Below are 16667 nucleotides of genomic sequence, written 5' to 3' on the forward strand. Positions count from 1 at the left end.
TTTCTGATCAAATATGTGTGTTTGGGTGGGGGAGAGGGGGCACATGCATAGAAGTTGGTAGATTTTCTATACTACTTGTACAAAACTATAAAATTATAAACAATTTAGCTATACACTTGGCTTAGAAAAATCACAGCTTAATAGAATATGTTTGCTATTAAATTAAAATGTGTATTTTGTTTTCTAAAGATTGTTAATATATTATTAACAAAAATGCCCTAATTTTTAGCTTTAAGAGATTTGGACTGAGTATGAATATAGTTTGTTTTAAAGTAAGAAAATGCAGAAAAATATCAGAAGGTTAAAAGGTATAAGAAGTAAAACTATTAAATCATTTCCAAGATATTCCTTATGAGAAATTTTCACAAACATCAATAACCTACAATTATTCTGTAAAAAAACAGAAGCTCAAAAGTTTATCCTTAAAAAATCCTATAAACAACCTATGTTGAAAGCCCATGGGAAGTACATGAGAAAGAGAACTTCAAAAGGTCAAAACAAAAAAACAAACTTTTCAGAAATTCTGGACATTGCTCCAGATAGAAAGATCATATGCTTGGGCGCCTGGGTGGCGCAGTCGGTTAAGCGTCCGACTTCAGCCAGGTCACGATCTCGCGGTCCGTGAGTTCGAGCCCCGCGTCAGGCTCTGGGCTGATGGCTCAGAGCCTGGAGCCTGTTTCCGATTCTGTGGCTCCCTCTCCCTCTGCCCCTTCCCCGTTCACGCTCCGTCTCTCTCTGTCCCAAAAATAAATAAACGTTGAAAAAAAAAAAAAAAAAGAAAGAAAGATCACATGCTTTACTGATTGGATTATGTCTCTGTAATTAAGGCAAATTCCATTTCTAGTTCTTATTATTTTCAAAACTTTAGGGTAGCTAATCAATATCTCCAAAATACTTACAAAAGCTTTATTTTTAGATATCAATCTTAAAGTGAATATTATTTCTCCTCATGAATTTTATATACATATAGTATTTTACAGTTCACAAAGAGTTTCACTTAGAGTCTCCCATTCGATCTCCATGATAAATCTGGGATGAAGGCCGAGCAATGATCATCCCCTCTTATAGATGGGAAAACTAAGACTCAAGGGGTTAAGGAAACATGTCAAGGTCACATGGCTAACTAGTCAAACCAGGACTCTTCTAGTAATCAGTATTGTACACACTGGTATTTAATCTTTCATTTAAATCCTCTTTTAAAAGTAGATTTCAGGGACTATTGGAATTAAACTCTTGGTCACCATTAGAGATAGGATTGATTAGAATATTTGTTTTTGTTTTAACTATTGACAAAGTCTTGAAGTTTTAATCAAAACTGTCTGTTGTGGGCCTTGTCCCTGTTAATTATAATATCTACAATCCTCCAAGCTCCCGGATCCACCAAATTAGACAGATATTTTACCTAAGGTCACTGTGACTTCACATCACAAAAGGTACTTCAGATTTGTTTTCTTCCTATAACTATTTTCAGTAAGTCATATAAAAGATGGTGATAACAAAAAGGAATCAATGCCTGATTTCCATTTAGGCTTCCAGCTATGGTACCGACTCATTATTGTAATCATCCACTGATATTTCTTTTTAATATCACAACATTCTTATTGTAGTTAGGCCAAATTTGTATTTTCTCCCTCTTACACAACTTACTTTGTAGTTGTGGTGAGTTAAATGTAAGCTGCCATTATATTTCAAAAGATTCTAAGAAATATGAAGCCCTCTGGCAATTAACTCTGCAGAACCAAGGACATAGCTCCAGTCTTGTTGGTGGTTCTTGCTAAGTACCGCATTAACTTCAAACTTCTAACACAGAGCTGAATTTTAGAGGTCATTCAGAAAACAAACAAAGCAAAAACCTGGATTCTCATATTTCTCAAGCTGAATGCTTTTATGCATGGTGAATGAAATGAGACTCAGAGTCAGAAAAGGGTTTCTGTCTGCTCGTGAGTGATGGAAGCAGTCGCATTACCTTGGGCAACCCAAATCCTTTTCACCCACAGATGTTCCCCAAGGCCCTTTCCCACCCTGAATGTCACACACCTCTTCTCCACTCAACCAACCCATGGCATAAGAACACATTTCTATGGCCTTATGATGCACTCAGCTTCCCGGTACACCTCTTCCTGATCACACGTGATTTTTTATAGTTGCTTGCATTCTATGTCTCTGAATCACAGGCAGTTTCATAGTTACTTTTCAATCCAAATTCCTTTTAAGAGAAAGGATAGCACATTTCTAGATTTTGTTCTCCGGAAACATTTTCAGCTTCCTGAACAAATCACCAACAAACTCAGGAATTTCTATAAAACGTGAGGGTAATTACCTTCAAGCGTTGCTCCTTCACCAAACAGGGCATCTCCAGCCCCGGATGCGTACAAGGCTGTCACAGATAAGGCGTATTGTGTCCCTTCGTTTAATCCTCTCAGCACAGTTCTGTCTGTGTCTCCCGTCACAGTAACCTCTTGAGTTTCACCCCCTGCCGCTGGGGTGTATGTGATGAGATACTGTTTCACTTTCCCCGGTGCTCTAGTCCAAGACAATTTCATAGTTGATGTTGTGGGGTCAGAAACTCTTAAGTCTCTTGGGTTCCCTCTAACTTCATTAAAAAACAAGAACAACATCAAAACTCATTATTGAATAAAATGACTTGAAAAACATTTTGTTGCTTTGCGTGTGGGGGTGCGTGTTGCGGGGGGGGGGGGGTGTCTGTGTTTGTGTGTGGGCGGCACGCGCACCACATCAAATTTATATCCTGAGTGGTATTACAGCAATCGTAACTCTTGATTGGCCAACAGAGACTAAGCATTTCTAAACTGGGCCTTATTTGTCAGTAGAAACAAATCAAAAGGCATCCCATTCCTCTTCAGTGTTTACATAGGTTAATATCTTTCATGTTACTCTCTTTGATGTTAAAAACTACAATCTTTTTCTCTAAAAGTGGAACAAACCCCTACAAATTGTAAATACGTTGATTAGTATCACAATGTAGGCTTTAACTCCTCCAAGAAATTCTCAATAAAAAGGATTTTATTGGTATCATGCTATGAACTTCTAAATGTAATAACCAGGAAATACACTGATGTGATAAAAATGATAAATGATCAAATGCTATCCTAGAAAAAGTCTTAAGGTAAGAAACAGCCCAAGTGAGGCCTTGCCTTGGGTAAAACTCAGGGGCTGTCCATCCCTTTGCAACTATGATGTTTGGCATTTCATGACTTTTCTGGTAGAGTGGTAATGTCATCTCTGAAGGGTCACAAGGCACCAATCCTATGACACGTTCCACTGGGCACACAACAGCTAACCACTTTCACTCCGAAAAACAGAAAGATGAAGAGCCACTGGATCTTTTTACAGTACCCAGCACAAAGGGCCCTAGATCCCCAACTAGAAAGAGAAAAAAGGAAGTGGTGACTTCCTGAAGGGCAAAGAGGAGGAAGAAATCAGATGGAAAGAGAAGGGGACTCCATAGGACAGGCTATTTAGCTGCTTCCACTGGGAGGGAAGTGGTGACGCAGGCCATGCTGGGGTGGATATTCCTTACGAGTGTCTGACTCAGATTCACTGCTTATCGGCAACATGACTCTGAGCTATTATTTAGTATCCTCAGCCTTGACTTCCTTATAAAAAGGGATGATAATAATACTAACAATTCCATTGACTCTATGCATGGAGCAAATAAGAAAATATATGAAAAGCTCTTTGCACAGAACCTGACACAAACAAGTCCTCAACAACTGTTCATTGTTGCGAATATGTTGTTATTGCTATTATTTTAAATGTTAAAGAATAAAATGAAATAAATAAAATGAAATGAATAAATGAATAAAATGAAAATTATGAATGCCTTAATTTTTCTCAGTAAAACAAATATTTAACATTGATAATTTGCAGCAAATATCAGAATCTATCCTGGGGGCCTAACCATTTAGGTAAAAAAACAGGTTATTATTTTAAAATCTTCCTGAAGAAGTAATATATAATCTGTTTCAATGGTGCAGAGCAGTTTGATTTTCAATCCCTAGTCATCCTTCAATTTATATCAGAATATGTAATCATGCTATTTTTAAAAGAATATGTAGATCATAAACAGTATTTGAGTTCTATCGACACAAATAAATGCTGTCATAAGTCAGTCAAAAATTTGGGTAACTCCAGTCTAAAAGGACCACAGTCTAAAATACTCAGATAATCGAGATAAAGTAGTATCCTGTAGTGTCCTGACAGTTGCCTACAGCTTCCCCTGCAGTCAAGGGTTTGGTTGTTACCACGCAGTTGGCATATTTCCTCTACCTTCTTCAGTGGCTGCATTGCCAGTCAGCGGAGACCCAGGTCCTGAGAAATATTCCGGAATTACAGATACTTCATATTTTGTGTCTGGAGTCAGGTTCTCGAGTGTTATCCTCCTCTGATTGGCAGGGGTGGTCACTTCTTTGCTCTCTCCGCCAGCAACTGGTTTATATATAATTCGGTACCTTAACACTCTCCCTGGAGCTTGAGTCCAGGTAATTTTGAAGCTGTCTGTAGTTTCGTCTGTCACCTTTAGGTTTCGAGGCGCTCCTTTTACTGAAATATTTTTTTAAAAAGTTTATTTTACACAAAAAAATGCAAAACTATCTTTTGATCGATAAATTATAGCATTCCTCTAAACAAATCCAAAAGCAGCATTTTATCAAACATCCTGGTTACAGCATTCATTTAGCCAGATATTAGCTAGGTGATGAAACAATAAATACTCAATATACAGAAAGAAAGTACGTACTGTTAATTTTTTAATCAAATAAAGAGGTATATAATAGTAAACTTTTAAAATCATAAATATGTACTCTATTAAATAGTAAATTCATATTGACATAAAACTCAAAAATAAAAATAACTCATGTCTTCAAATATAAGTAGCCAACCCTTTTCCTCAAACTAGATTTTCTCAGAAACATAGGAAAATAATACCTAATACCCAGTTCTACCATATTTACCCACTTGAATGAACTGTCTTACCCAGCCAGTCCCACAGCTAACTTTTTTTATCTGCAGAGTCCTTTGACTTGGAGAATAATTAGACCATACATGTGTTGGACCAAACACACTGTAGACACTTAATGAATGCTACCTGGATCTAAATCTTGAGGTCAAATTGCAATGTGTGTAATGTCCAATGACTAACAGTCTTAAATAGATTTCCATTAAGCCTAAATGAGAACATCATTCAGCTTTATAGTTAGTAAACATGTTTAAATTATTTATTTATTTAAGGAGAAAATTGTTCATTTGGACCACACGTTCAGGGAAGATGGACTAAAGGTTATTGTCTTTTCAATCCATTGGAGTGAAAGCACAGTGCAAAACAACTGCATTTATCTCGCATATAATGAGAAGTTTACCTAAACAGCCAATAGGTCAGTAGATCACTTCAGGGAGAAAAGAAGTGTATCCCTTAAGAAAAGCAATGGCAGTTGGCAGAGTTACAGCCATGATTCATTTTACATGGCAAGGAAAAAGACTAAATTAGCCAGAACAAATGAGACAGATAAACTGATGAGTTTGAATATAGTAGTTTCCCCCACCACTTATCTGCAAGGGTGACATTCCAAGACTTCCCAGAGGATGTTTAAAACCACGAATAGTACTGAGCCTTATATACACTATGTTTTTCCTATAGAAGCATACCTATAGTGAAGTTTAATTTATAAATCAGGCACATTAAGAGATTAACAACTAATAATAAAATAGAATAATTGTAACAATATACTATAATAAAAGTTAAGTGAATGTGGTCTCTCCCTCTCTCAAAATATCTTATTGTGCTGTACTCACCCTTCCCGTGATAATGTGAAATGATGAAATGCCTACATGATGAGATGAAGTGAGGTGAAAGACATAAACATTGGGATGTAGCATTAGACTACTATTGACCTTCTAACAATAGCCAGAAGGAAAATCATCTGCTTCTGGACTGTGGTTGACAGTGGGCAACTGAAACCACGGAAAGTGAAGCCACAGATTAAGGGGAACTACTGTACTAGTTTTGAAGCTGAATGTGTAATTTTGAGCCTCAGATTACCCAGAAGGAAAAAACATGACTACTTACAGGTTCACTGACGTTGTTAAATGAGATAATCCATGGAAAACAATTATCACAGTACCTGACGCATAAGTTGGAGCTCAATAATTAGTAGCTTAACGAAGGTACTGAAATCAGAAACTTCCTTATTGACTAAAGAAAGTTTAAATTTCAGATTTCACTACAGACAATAGAATTAGAAATGTATTACCAAATTGTATCATTGGAGCCCAATGAGGAAAAACTACAGTGTATATGAATGTAGTTGGCTCTACTCAAATACCCTCTGGACTTAAATTTCTTCTTATCCATATTCCCATCCCCATCCCAAAATGCTGAAGGAAAAGGGCCAGGCTCATCAAGCAACAATATGGGCATTATAGAGAAATTATCAGAAAATCAAAAATATCTAAGTATGGATTTCAGGGTTACTCAACACAAAAAATCATAAGAAAAGAAGTTAACTTTGGCCATTATTTTATTTGCTGGATTTCATATAGAAATTTCCCTAAACCATGCACAAAAAGAAAACATCAATCTTATTTGAAAAATCCGTCAGAGAAAAAAGATTCTCTAGCTTTTATCAGCAAGGTATGCCAACATGTGCCTTTCCTGTTAGCAAATACTTCTTTGTAACCATCTTAATTTCCTCATGTATATGTTTATGCTTTTTTGCTTATCCCTAGTAAAAATAGAGAACAACTTACATATCTTTTAATATTTGCGATATTTATCTTAAAGAGTAATTGCCTAGTCTTAGTCTTCTCATGGCCAGGTTCCTTGGTACCCTTTGAATATCCAATGTAGTGAAATGTATCAGAAAGTACTCAACTCTATCCAGTGAAGAGGATCTACCTAAACAAACATTGCTTGAAACATTTGGTAAAATGTGTACACCCATGTTCTTAGCAGCATTATTTACAATAGCTAAAAGGTGGAAGCAACCCATGGGTGAGTGGACAATCAAAAAGTGGTATATACATACAATGGAATTTCTTTCAGCCATAAGAAGAAAGGATATTCTGACACAAGCTACAACATGAATGAACCTTGGGGACATTATGCTAAGTGAAATTAGCCAAACACAAAAGGTCAAATACTGTATGATTCCACCCCTATGACGTAACTAGAGTAGTCAAATTCATAGAAACAGAAAAATAGAATGGTGGTTGTCAGGGGCAGTGGGGAGAGGAATGGAGAGTTATTTTTTAATGAATACAGAGTTTCAGTTTTGCAAGATAAAAAAAAGTTCTAGAGACACATGGTGGTAATAATAATATGAGTGTACTAACTGCCACTGAAATGTGCATTTAAAATGGTTAAAATGGGGGCGCCTGGGTGGCGCAGTCGGTTAAGCATCCGACTTCAGCCAGGTCACGATCTCGCGGTCCGTGAGTTCGAGCCCCGCGTCAGGCTCTGGGCTGATGGCTCAGAGCCTGGAGCCTGTTTCCGATTCTGTGTCTCCCTCTCTCTCTGCCCCTCCCCCGTTCATGCTCTGTCTCTCTCTGTCCCAAAAATAAATAAATGTTGAAAAAAAATTTTTTTAAATGGTTAAAATGGTAATTTTATGTTATGTGTATTTTACCACAATTTTTACAAAGAAATAACATTTGGTAATATATTTGCCATCACATCCCTAGATAAAGCAAACAAAATTCATAAGTATTTGAACATAACACTGCTGAAACATGGGACAGAAAAATCTGGAAAAGTAGTATTTTGAGAGTTAATTCCATAATTATTAATAGTTCTCTGTATCTCTTAACCTCAAATTCATCAAAATAAATCTAGGGTTTTTTTTACATAAATTTTTTTTCCACTTTCTAAAAGGGTGTATGAATAGCTGTACTTTATAGAGGCTGAATCTTACAAAGACATTCACCATGCTAAACTACAGTTGCAGATGATTATTTCAAACTGTAACCTGGTTCTACAATAAATTGCTAGTTTTTGGAAAACAGGGTCAGAAACCCCATCTCACCTTCCGCAGTGGTCTCTTCTCCAGCTAAGGGAATGCTGAAGCCATCCTCATACTCTGCAGTTACGTTGACTAAGTACAGAGTCTCTGGCTTCAAGTTGTTGAGAATGACACTGGTGCTCGATGCTGGCTCCACCACTGTGACCTCATCATCTCCGGTAGCTTCCTTGTAGGTGATGTGGTATGAAAAAACATTTTCTCCAGCGGGAGACCAGTTCGTTTTGAAACTGTAAGAAGTCACCTCAGAAAAACTAAGATCCTTTGGAGGTACATAAGCTATTAAAAAAAAAAAAAAAGAAAAGAAAAAAAAAGGCCAGAGTTTGAAATTTTTAAATCTATAAAGCTAAATTGGAACTAATGATTATTTTTCCGAAAGGGCTTATATTCATTGGAAGAATAGTCATTGAGACAAATACATTGAGTAAATATGCCACACATGACCAGTGAGAGAGGGCCTCTCACTTACAGCCCTACAAGAAGATCCTGATCATTTGTCTCGACCATTCATAATACTAAGTTACACTGTTTAAAGGACTAATTAAAATTGAACTTGGGGGCACCAGGGTGGCTCAGTCATTTAAGTGACCGATTCTTGATTTCAGCTCAGGTCATGGGGTCACAGTTCATGGGATCAAGCCCCACATCAGGCTCTGTGCTGACAGCTTGGAGCCTGCATGAGATTGTCTCTCCCCTTCTCTCTGCGCCTCCTGCACTCACATGTGCACTCTCTCTCTCTCTCTCTCTCTCAAAATAACTAAACTTTAAAAATAAAAATAAATAAATAAATAAAATTGAATTTGAATTGAGTTTTCTAAACACAAAGCAGTAATGGAATGGTCCTGCCCACAACTGGAATAGTTAAACAGTAACAAACCTAAAATGAACCATCAGTATTTTCCCATTCATCCTCGGCAATCGGATATTAACTTCTGGTGATAGACAGATATTTCAAGATTATAATTAAGGGACTTTTCCTAACAAAAGAGTATTCATTAAACTGAGTCATAGAAGAGCCAACATTTAAGGCACACTGCTGTTCTCAGGGAACAAACAATCGAACTGGAAAGAAGGAGAGTGTGACGTTATTAACAAAACAGAGCAGTACCTATGAACGCCAAATGACCGGAAGTGATACTAAGTGTTCAGCACCAGAGCAGTTAAGGAAGCCTTGATGAAAGAGATGGGACTTTTAACTGAATGTTCAAAAACAGAATTTGAACAAATGAAGAAAAGAGGGTAGGGAATTCCTGCTTGAGGAATAATGCCTAAAAGTGTCCCAGGAAAGGGAATGCGTAAGAAGAATTCAAACATCCAGGACTCTGTTCTGGTTGCCTTTGATTCAAAAGACTTGGTTCACCATCTAGCACATATTAGACACTCAACTAGCGGTTGTTGAACTGAATATGACAAATAAGTGTGACAAAGCTGGTAACCAGCCATGCTTAAGGATCTAGGATCGAAAATATCTCGTGACTCATGGTAAACAGCTTTTTCATCAATAAATACATGATCCATACCCAAAATAAAGTCCTATCTCAGAGCTAAATAAACTAAGCTCAAAAGATTTCTATAAGGCAGCAAAATTCCTTTTTCTAGCTCATGAAAAGAACAATCCACAATTATATATCCTCAGTTTTATAACCAAATGCTTTGTTCATGAACAGATAACTTTGACTCTACAAAGTCTACTAACCTTTTTTCTTTATAGCTGCCAACTCTTGCTCAATTCTAAGGCAAATAGACTGTGTGAGTTCAAAAGATATTCTCTGAAAAGCATCAAAATCTTCCACTGTGAACACGTGGGTCTCAGCAGGAGGAGAGGCAATAGCTTCTAATTCTGAACGAACAGCATCCTTCACACCAACTGCAAAGATTTCCACATCGGAATTCCTTAGTTTTATAGCAGGATCTCTGAAAGCATCTGAAGATTTCCCATCAGTGATAAGAATCATGACCTTTGGTACGTTGCCTCTTGAACCCTTGCTAGGCACAAATATTTTCTCTCTGACATAAGTCATTGCTTTCCCAGTGTTTGTAGATCCTCCTCTGTAGGGGAAGGTGTTTATTGCTTCGATTATATCTTCAACTTTGTTGAATTTTTTCAAAGTGAACTCAGTATGAGGATCCCGGCTGTACTGGACAAGACTTATCTGTACCCTATTTGGTGAAATCTCGAAACTTTTTACAAGAACTTCCAGAAAGGCTCTAACTTTAACAAAGTTTGCAATCCCAATGCTGTAAGAACCATCAACCAAAAACACAATATCAGCTTTTATATCCACACCACGTGAGCATTCTGTAAGAAGAAAGAAAGTCCATTAAAGTTCAACAAATACAAATCAGTCATCAAAATATAGATATCTGGTTTTCTCAGTATGCACGCTTATTTAAAAGAAAACTATTGCAGGGTGCCTGGGTGGCTCAGTCGGTTGAGCATCCGACTTCCGCCCAGGTCATGATCTCATGGTTCATGAGTTCAAGCCCCATGTCAGGCTCTGTGCTGACAGCTCAGAGACTGGAGCCTGCTTCAAATTCTGTGCCTCCTTCTCCCTCTGCCCCAACCCACTTTCTTTCTGTCTTTGTCTCTCTCAAAAATAAATAAACATTAAAAAAATTTTTTTAATTTTTTAAAGAAAACTATTGTAAATATTTTGTTTAAAACTAAACCCGATGCAGGAAGACATACTGTCAAATGAACCATCACCTATTCCAAACTCAATGATATACCCATGAACTTACCCACTTGAACTTTCATGGGCTGAGTCTTCTCCATTATTGAAACGGGTTCACTGGATGTCAGTCCCTTCATGGCAGAAACACTGATCTGGTATTCTGTGTCTGCTGAAAGGTCACGAACACTGAGTGCGGTGGTCTGAGGCCCCACACTGAGTGCGTGCTGTCGGCTTCCGACGGTCATTGGTGTAAGGAGGACTTTATAGCCAGTCACTGGGCTAGGAGATGGACTCCAAGTTAGTTTAATGTATTTTGATGACACTTCCGTGGCAATCAAATTTGAAGGAGGTTCAATAACTAAAAAGTAACAAGTAGAACATTGATTAAAAACAGTGAAATGCAACCCATAGGTTTGAACATTTGAGCCTCCCAAGTCAAATTAATCATGAAGGCATCAAGAAGAGTTGCCCAATCCCAAGTCTTCACTTTCACCTGTACACATCCAAACCAAAAAAGACTCAGTGCCTGATTTTTAATCAGGGAACTGAGAAAATTAAGGGGAAAGAAAGTCATTGGAAGAAATCAATAAAAAGATGTCTGATGCCTAATTCTTCTCCGGGACCAAGGTTTCCATTCTAATTTTGGTATTTTACTCATCATCTTTATTCTTAGGTACCAAAGTGGGCACTCAATAAATATTTGCTCAACCAATGACTTGCTCAATTCTTTTTCTGTTTTCATGATATTATAAAGATTAAAATGTAATCTTTAAAAGATACTTTATAATATGCAAAGAAAGATAAAGGATTCACCAGTTCTTAAATGACAGTTCTTATAATCTTAGACAATTTTATTCCCACTTGTTTCAAGCTAAGAAAAAATGTTCAACTCTATTCATAATGCCACCAGGAGTGACACATTTTACAACATGTATATCGACAAAGAAATATCAATCATATAAAACATTTCTATCCTTATACAGTCATGTATGTAACAGACAGCAAAGTACTTGAAGACATTTCACATCAAATTTTCACACTTTTATATTTGTCACAGTGTAATCAACTTCCCAGAATGTACAGTTCCAATTTTTATTTTAATCTCAGCCTGCAAGAAATGGATGATAAAACAGGCACCAGTTTACTCGTGGCCTCCTCAAAAAGGCAATCATATCTCCATATGTATACATATGTATAAAAATGATGTCTAAAAAGTGAGTAGTGGGGGGCATGGAGAAGCAACAGATGTGCCATCTGGATGTTTGGCCAAAACTTTTGAGTGATGCAGAGACAGAACAGGGAAAAGCAGTCACGGGCTAAGCCAGCAAGAGTGAGAGGCCCTGAAGAACAGTGTGAACACCTGGAATACAGCCCCGCGCATCATACAAGCAGAGTTCAAACACTGGCAGGACAGAAATTTGGTCTACCCTCACACATGCAGTGTGGACAGTGTACGACAGGTAAGAAATAGAGTATTTAAGAGGTGCATGGGTGGCTCAGACAGTTAAGCATCAGACTTTGGCTCAGGTCAAAGTGTGTGAGTTCTAGCCCCACATGGAGCTCACTGCTGTCAGCCTGTGAGCACAGAAGCCTCTTCAGATCCTCTGTTCTCCTCTCTCTGCCCCTCCCCATCTTTTGCTCTCCCAAAAATAAATAACAGATATTTCAAAAAATAGAGTATTGAAAAGACTACATAAAGAGAGGCTAATCAGGGAAAAGTGGGGTAAGGGGATTGATTTTGCAATAGCACAGATCAAAAGAATCAGACATTAGGCAGTAAAACGAAGAAGATTTGGAGCCCATGAAGTAATGAGAAGGGGTTCTGAAATAGAATTGGGGCCAGTGAACATTGCCAAAACACTTGGGGTTTGGAGATTAAAGAGTTTACATGACTGAAGATATAGCTATTCTAAACTTATCTTTAATCACTTGTCAATTCTCAGGCTAAGAGGACAACAATCATGGAAATTATGACTTTCTAATGCCCAAAAGGATGTTTATGAAATGTCTTCTGAAATGTCTTTTCCTTATCCCATGTATTTAGAAACAATAACTGATAAAAATGGGAAATTTTTCCAGATGTGGAAGGATTAAACTGACTGATCTTTGATATATTCTTAAAAGTTTTGAAAACATGCAGAGAATGATGATAGAAAACCCTTTTTTTCACCACTTAACATGAACATTTAACAGTGTTCTTATTAGTTGATGTTGCCAAATGCTAAGATACATGTCTTCCCAGCCTGCCAATGTTTAAATCAGAGTGTAAGACAATGAAAGCAAGTACCTGAATAGCATAATTATGGGCAGACGCTCAACATGCACAGAATGGTCTTAGACAAAAAGAGCAAGTCAAACTTGTTCAAATAAGATTTTTTAAGAACTTGATAATGATATAAATATTTTTATTTAATGCTCCACTGGGGGAGGGGGACCAATATAAATAATATCAAGAAGTTGAGTTACTGAAAAACCATACACATGGAGTATACAACTGGAGAATCACTAGAAGATATGTTTGAGTAAAAATGTCTACCTTTAGAATTCCTATAAAGCTACAAATGCCATCAAATAATGGAAAAGGCTAACACATGGGAACAGTGAACAATTCACTCACCTTCCTCTCCACTAACCAATTCACCAAGCTGTTCATCAACACCTGAGCACACCTGAGAGATGATCTCATTCTGAATATCCACAATTGCATCAAAGTTGGCCACGTTGAAAACATGGTTTAATGAAGGCGTGGAGGCGATTTGTTTGAGTTCTTTTGCATCTGCAGCTTTAATGCCTTAAAAACAAAAGGACAAGGATATATTGAAGAGAAAAGTGTGCTGAATTCGGGGAGTTCTTTGCTTTCTCAGTCCTTCACAAGTAAAGACATTTTTAAATCCTTATTTAGTCATAAACCAGAATTGGTTTGCTTCATAACGAATGTGCAACTGTTCAAATGACAAAGGCATTTTATAATTTCACATAAAGTGGCCAGCCAAAGAGGAAAATGAATGGTTAGTGAAACAGAGTGGGCTCTCATCCCAACCATGCCATCATTTGTCCCTGCCATCTGTAAAGATAATACTTTCTTCTTCCAGAGTCCTGAATGAGCTGGAACCCTCTGAATTCCACAAGTATTACATAATATAGGAAACACATTAAAAAAAAAAAGAAACATTTAATGATAATACAAGGAGGATCTTTATTAGAATCAGTGGCCCAGCGTTCTTTGAAAAACAGAGGGCTGGCAAAAATATATATATGTATATATGAATACCACCTCACAATGCATAGGCTGAGGGAGTTCTAGGAGAGAAATACATAAGCAGAATTTTTACTGAAAGATAACCTGGCTTAACACTACACTATAAAATGCAGTGAACTCTTGTAATAGCATCCTTCCTTCAGGAATCAACCTTTCATCTTCCTAAGCAGGCAGTATTGAAGTAGTTCTAAAGTGAAAATAATCAGCCAAACGTGACCTACCCAAAGAGAAAACTTCAACCCCAATACTCCGAAGCTCTCTTGCTGGAATTTCCACTTCATCCTGGGACTTGCCATCCGTAATAATAATTGCCACTTTAGGAAAGCCAACTCTCGCTCCAGCAGATTCCGTGAAAGTATTTTTAATTAAGTAATCAATGGCATCCCCTGAAGCGAAAAAGAAACATATTTGTTCCCTTCTTACTACACAATTTTGCCAAGGTCAAAAACTATGTGGTTAACTTCAAACTTATTTAAGCTATGATAACTGTGTGATGCTTAATTTCTTTCCCGAACAGGTGTTCCACTTATTTTCAAACAATAATGAACTTTGTAAAACATACCTGTCATTGTGTTGCCACCTTTGTATGGAATTTTTTTAATTGCAGCAAGAAGCTCATCCCTTTGGTAGTATTGACTTAAGTTAAATTCAGTCCTGGTATCAGAGCTGTACTGAACAACTCCAACCCTTGTCTTCTCTTCTCCGATGTCAAAAGCGGACACAAGAGCAGCAATAAAGTCTAAAATGTACTTAAAATTATTTCTTCCCACACTCCATGAGCCATCCACGAGGAACACCAGATCAGTCCAGGCACTGACAGAGCATTCTGAAATGCATTGGATATATTTTTAATTGATGTATTAACTTGCTTCATAGTCAAAGACTACAAGCTAACATTGAAAAACTGTTGTCTCCTTAAATCATTTTGTTGATCAGAATGAATTCACATTGTTCTTCACCCACAACCGACATGCACAAAAGAATGAACTGTTTTAATTGCGTATACAGAAGCATTTTCAGTGCTTTCATTTAACACGCATTTATGAAACTACATGGCTCTAAATTACTATATAAGACATCGTGCAAGAAAAGATAAATAGAAAAATGACCTACTCTCCAAGAGCATGTGACGGAAGTATTTATCCTATCAACTTATCTATTTTTATAAATGATATCCTTCCTCTTTTCTCCAAGTAAAAATTACACAAAACATCTGGGAGACATACAAAATGAGTGTAAGCAGTGTCTTCATTCCTTGGTATTTAGCAATAAATACAAAACAACTGCTGTCCAATTCAAACAGATGCAGTTAAGTTGAAGAAAAGAGAAAAACTTTAAAAATTCTTCTGCATTTTATAATGTAATTGTCTGAAGTTTGCAGTGGGTTCGTCTAGAGGGTTAGCAGAGTCTAACACAAGTCAAAACAAGCATAAATATGATGCAAGGTAGTCAAAATATCTTACTGTCCTAATTTTCAGTGCATCTAAATTGGAAGCCTAAAACCTACTTTTACAAAACAAAGAGTAGAAAAACACATTTCAATTCAGAAGTAAAAATTCACATTACATCCTTGAATTACTGAAATGCAATGATTGGCTTTTATAACTAAACATCCTATCTTTCTTTTCTTTGTGGTCAGAAGGGAAACAAACTGATTCTTATGAAAATCTGTATTTTTAAGGCAACACTAAGTGAATTTTCTGAAGATGTTTTCGTCCTTGCAGTCAGTTGGTGGATAATAAAAGAAATATTTGGCTAGGAAGAGAAGGAAAGGGTCCTGGAAAATTTTGCAAGCTAAATACAAGTTGCATGCCTAAATAATTTTTGCACACCATTTAATGGGCCTACTTAAGTCTACTGAATAGTCAATATTTGGTATAATGCTTTGATTTAGAATAAATATTGATGGCTCGGAGAAAATATTAGCATTATAACTACATACTACAAACTTCACTTCGGATTATTTGGCATCAGAAGGAATGATCAACAATTATTTGTAGGGAAAAATTACAGATAAAGGGGACTTTGTATCCATAATCCTTTTATTGTCATCCTGGGTCATAAATCCAACTTTTATAAGGTGGTAAATTAGGAGTCCAAGAAACTCCTTAAAGGTCCATCCCAGTAAGTCAGACAAAGCAATAGAAGACAAAGGAAGCTAGGAACTGCAAAAGCAAAACTAAATAAAATTCCTTTTGTTTGATTACAAACGCACCAAGGATCACTGTGTACCTTATTTTGTTTGGGGTTGGGCTCCTAATTGTATATTATAAAGAAAATTGTAAACAATGTTTTTCATGCCTTTTTCTTCTCTAACTTGCCTCCTGCATTCTTTGTGGGGGTGGAATAATAATAGAGCTAGTAGTGAAAGAATGTATCAGAATGACCTGGGAAGTTGTTTCAAACTGCTTAAGACTCCATTCCAATTTCTCACCTCACTGATTCCCAGACACCACCTCCCCAACATCATCTCTGGAAAATGTGTAATTATTCTTTAGATATGTCAAGACCCACATGTTACCAAAGATGTTGTGCACAGACACTGGAAATAGCTACACTGCCATCAATTAAAGTCATCTAAATGCCCTAGAGATGAACATAACATATACATAGATTGAGAAGTATATTTTCATGGCAACTGAGTTTCTTCAAACACAGTGAAGGCATCTCTCTTGTGTTCCAGCCTTATATTTCTCCTAT

The 16667-nt window shown here is 36.9% G+C and overlaps 1 protein-coding gene across 4 annotated transcripts in view; it reads right to left on the minus strand.

The window, feature by feature from the left end:
• Nucleotides 1–16667, minus strand: part of COL12A1 (collagen type XII alpha 1 chain) — a 117242-nt gene that overhangs the window by 86790 nt on the left and 13785 nt on the right. For 3 of the 4 annotated variants that reach the window (XM_047858970.1, XM_047858968.1, XM_047858969.1), the window contains exons 6-13: nt 14530–14793; nt 14189–14353; nt 13326–13499; nt 10776–11066; nt 9730–10332; nt 8040–8312; nt 4291–4563; nt 2321–2593 (exon numbers count right to left, since the gene is read on the minus strand). The exons of the other annotated variant lie outside the window; for it this stretch is intronic. In XM_047858970.1, the coding sequence (XP_047714926.1) occupies nt 2321–2593; nt 4291–4563; nt 8040–8312; nt 9730–10332; nt 10776–11066; nt 13326–13499; nt 14189–14353; nt 14530–14793 (2316 nt within the window). The remainder of the gene's footprint in view (nt 1–2320; nt 2594–4290; nt 4564–8039; nt 8313–9729; nt 10333–10775; nt 11067–13325; nt 13500–14188; nt 14354–14529; nt 14794–16667) is intronic. 4 annotated transcript variants of the gene reach the window in all.

Source organism: Prionailurus viverrinus, chromosome B2 (genome assembly GCF_022837055.1).
Source record: "Prionailurus viverrinus isolate Anna chromosome B2, UM_Priviv_1.0, whole genome shotgun sequence".
Classification (NCBI taxonomy): Eukaryota; Metazoa; Chordata; class Mammalia; order Carnivora; family Felidae; genus Prionailurus; species Prionailurus viverrinus.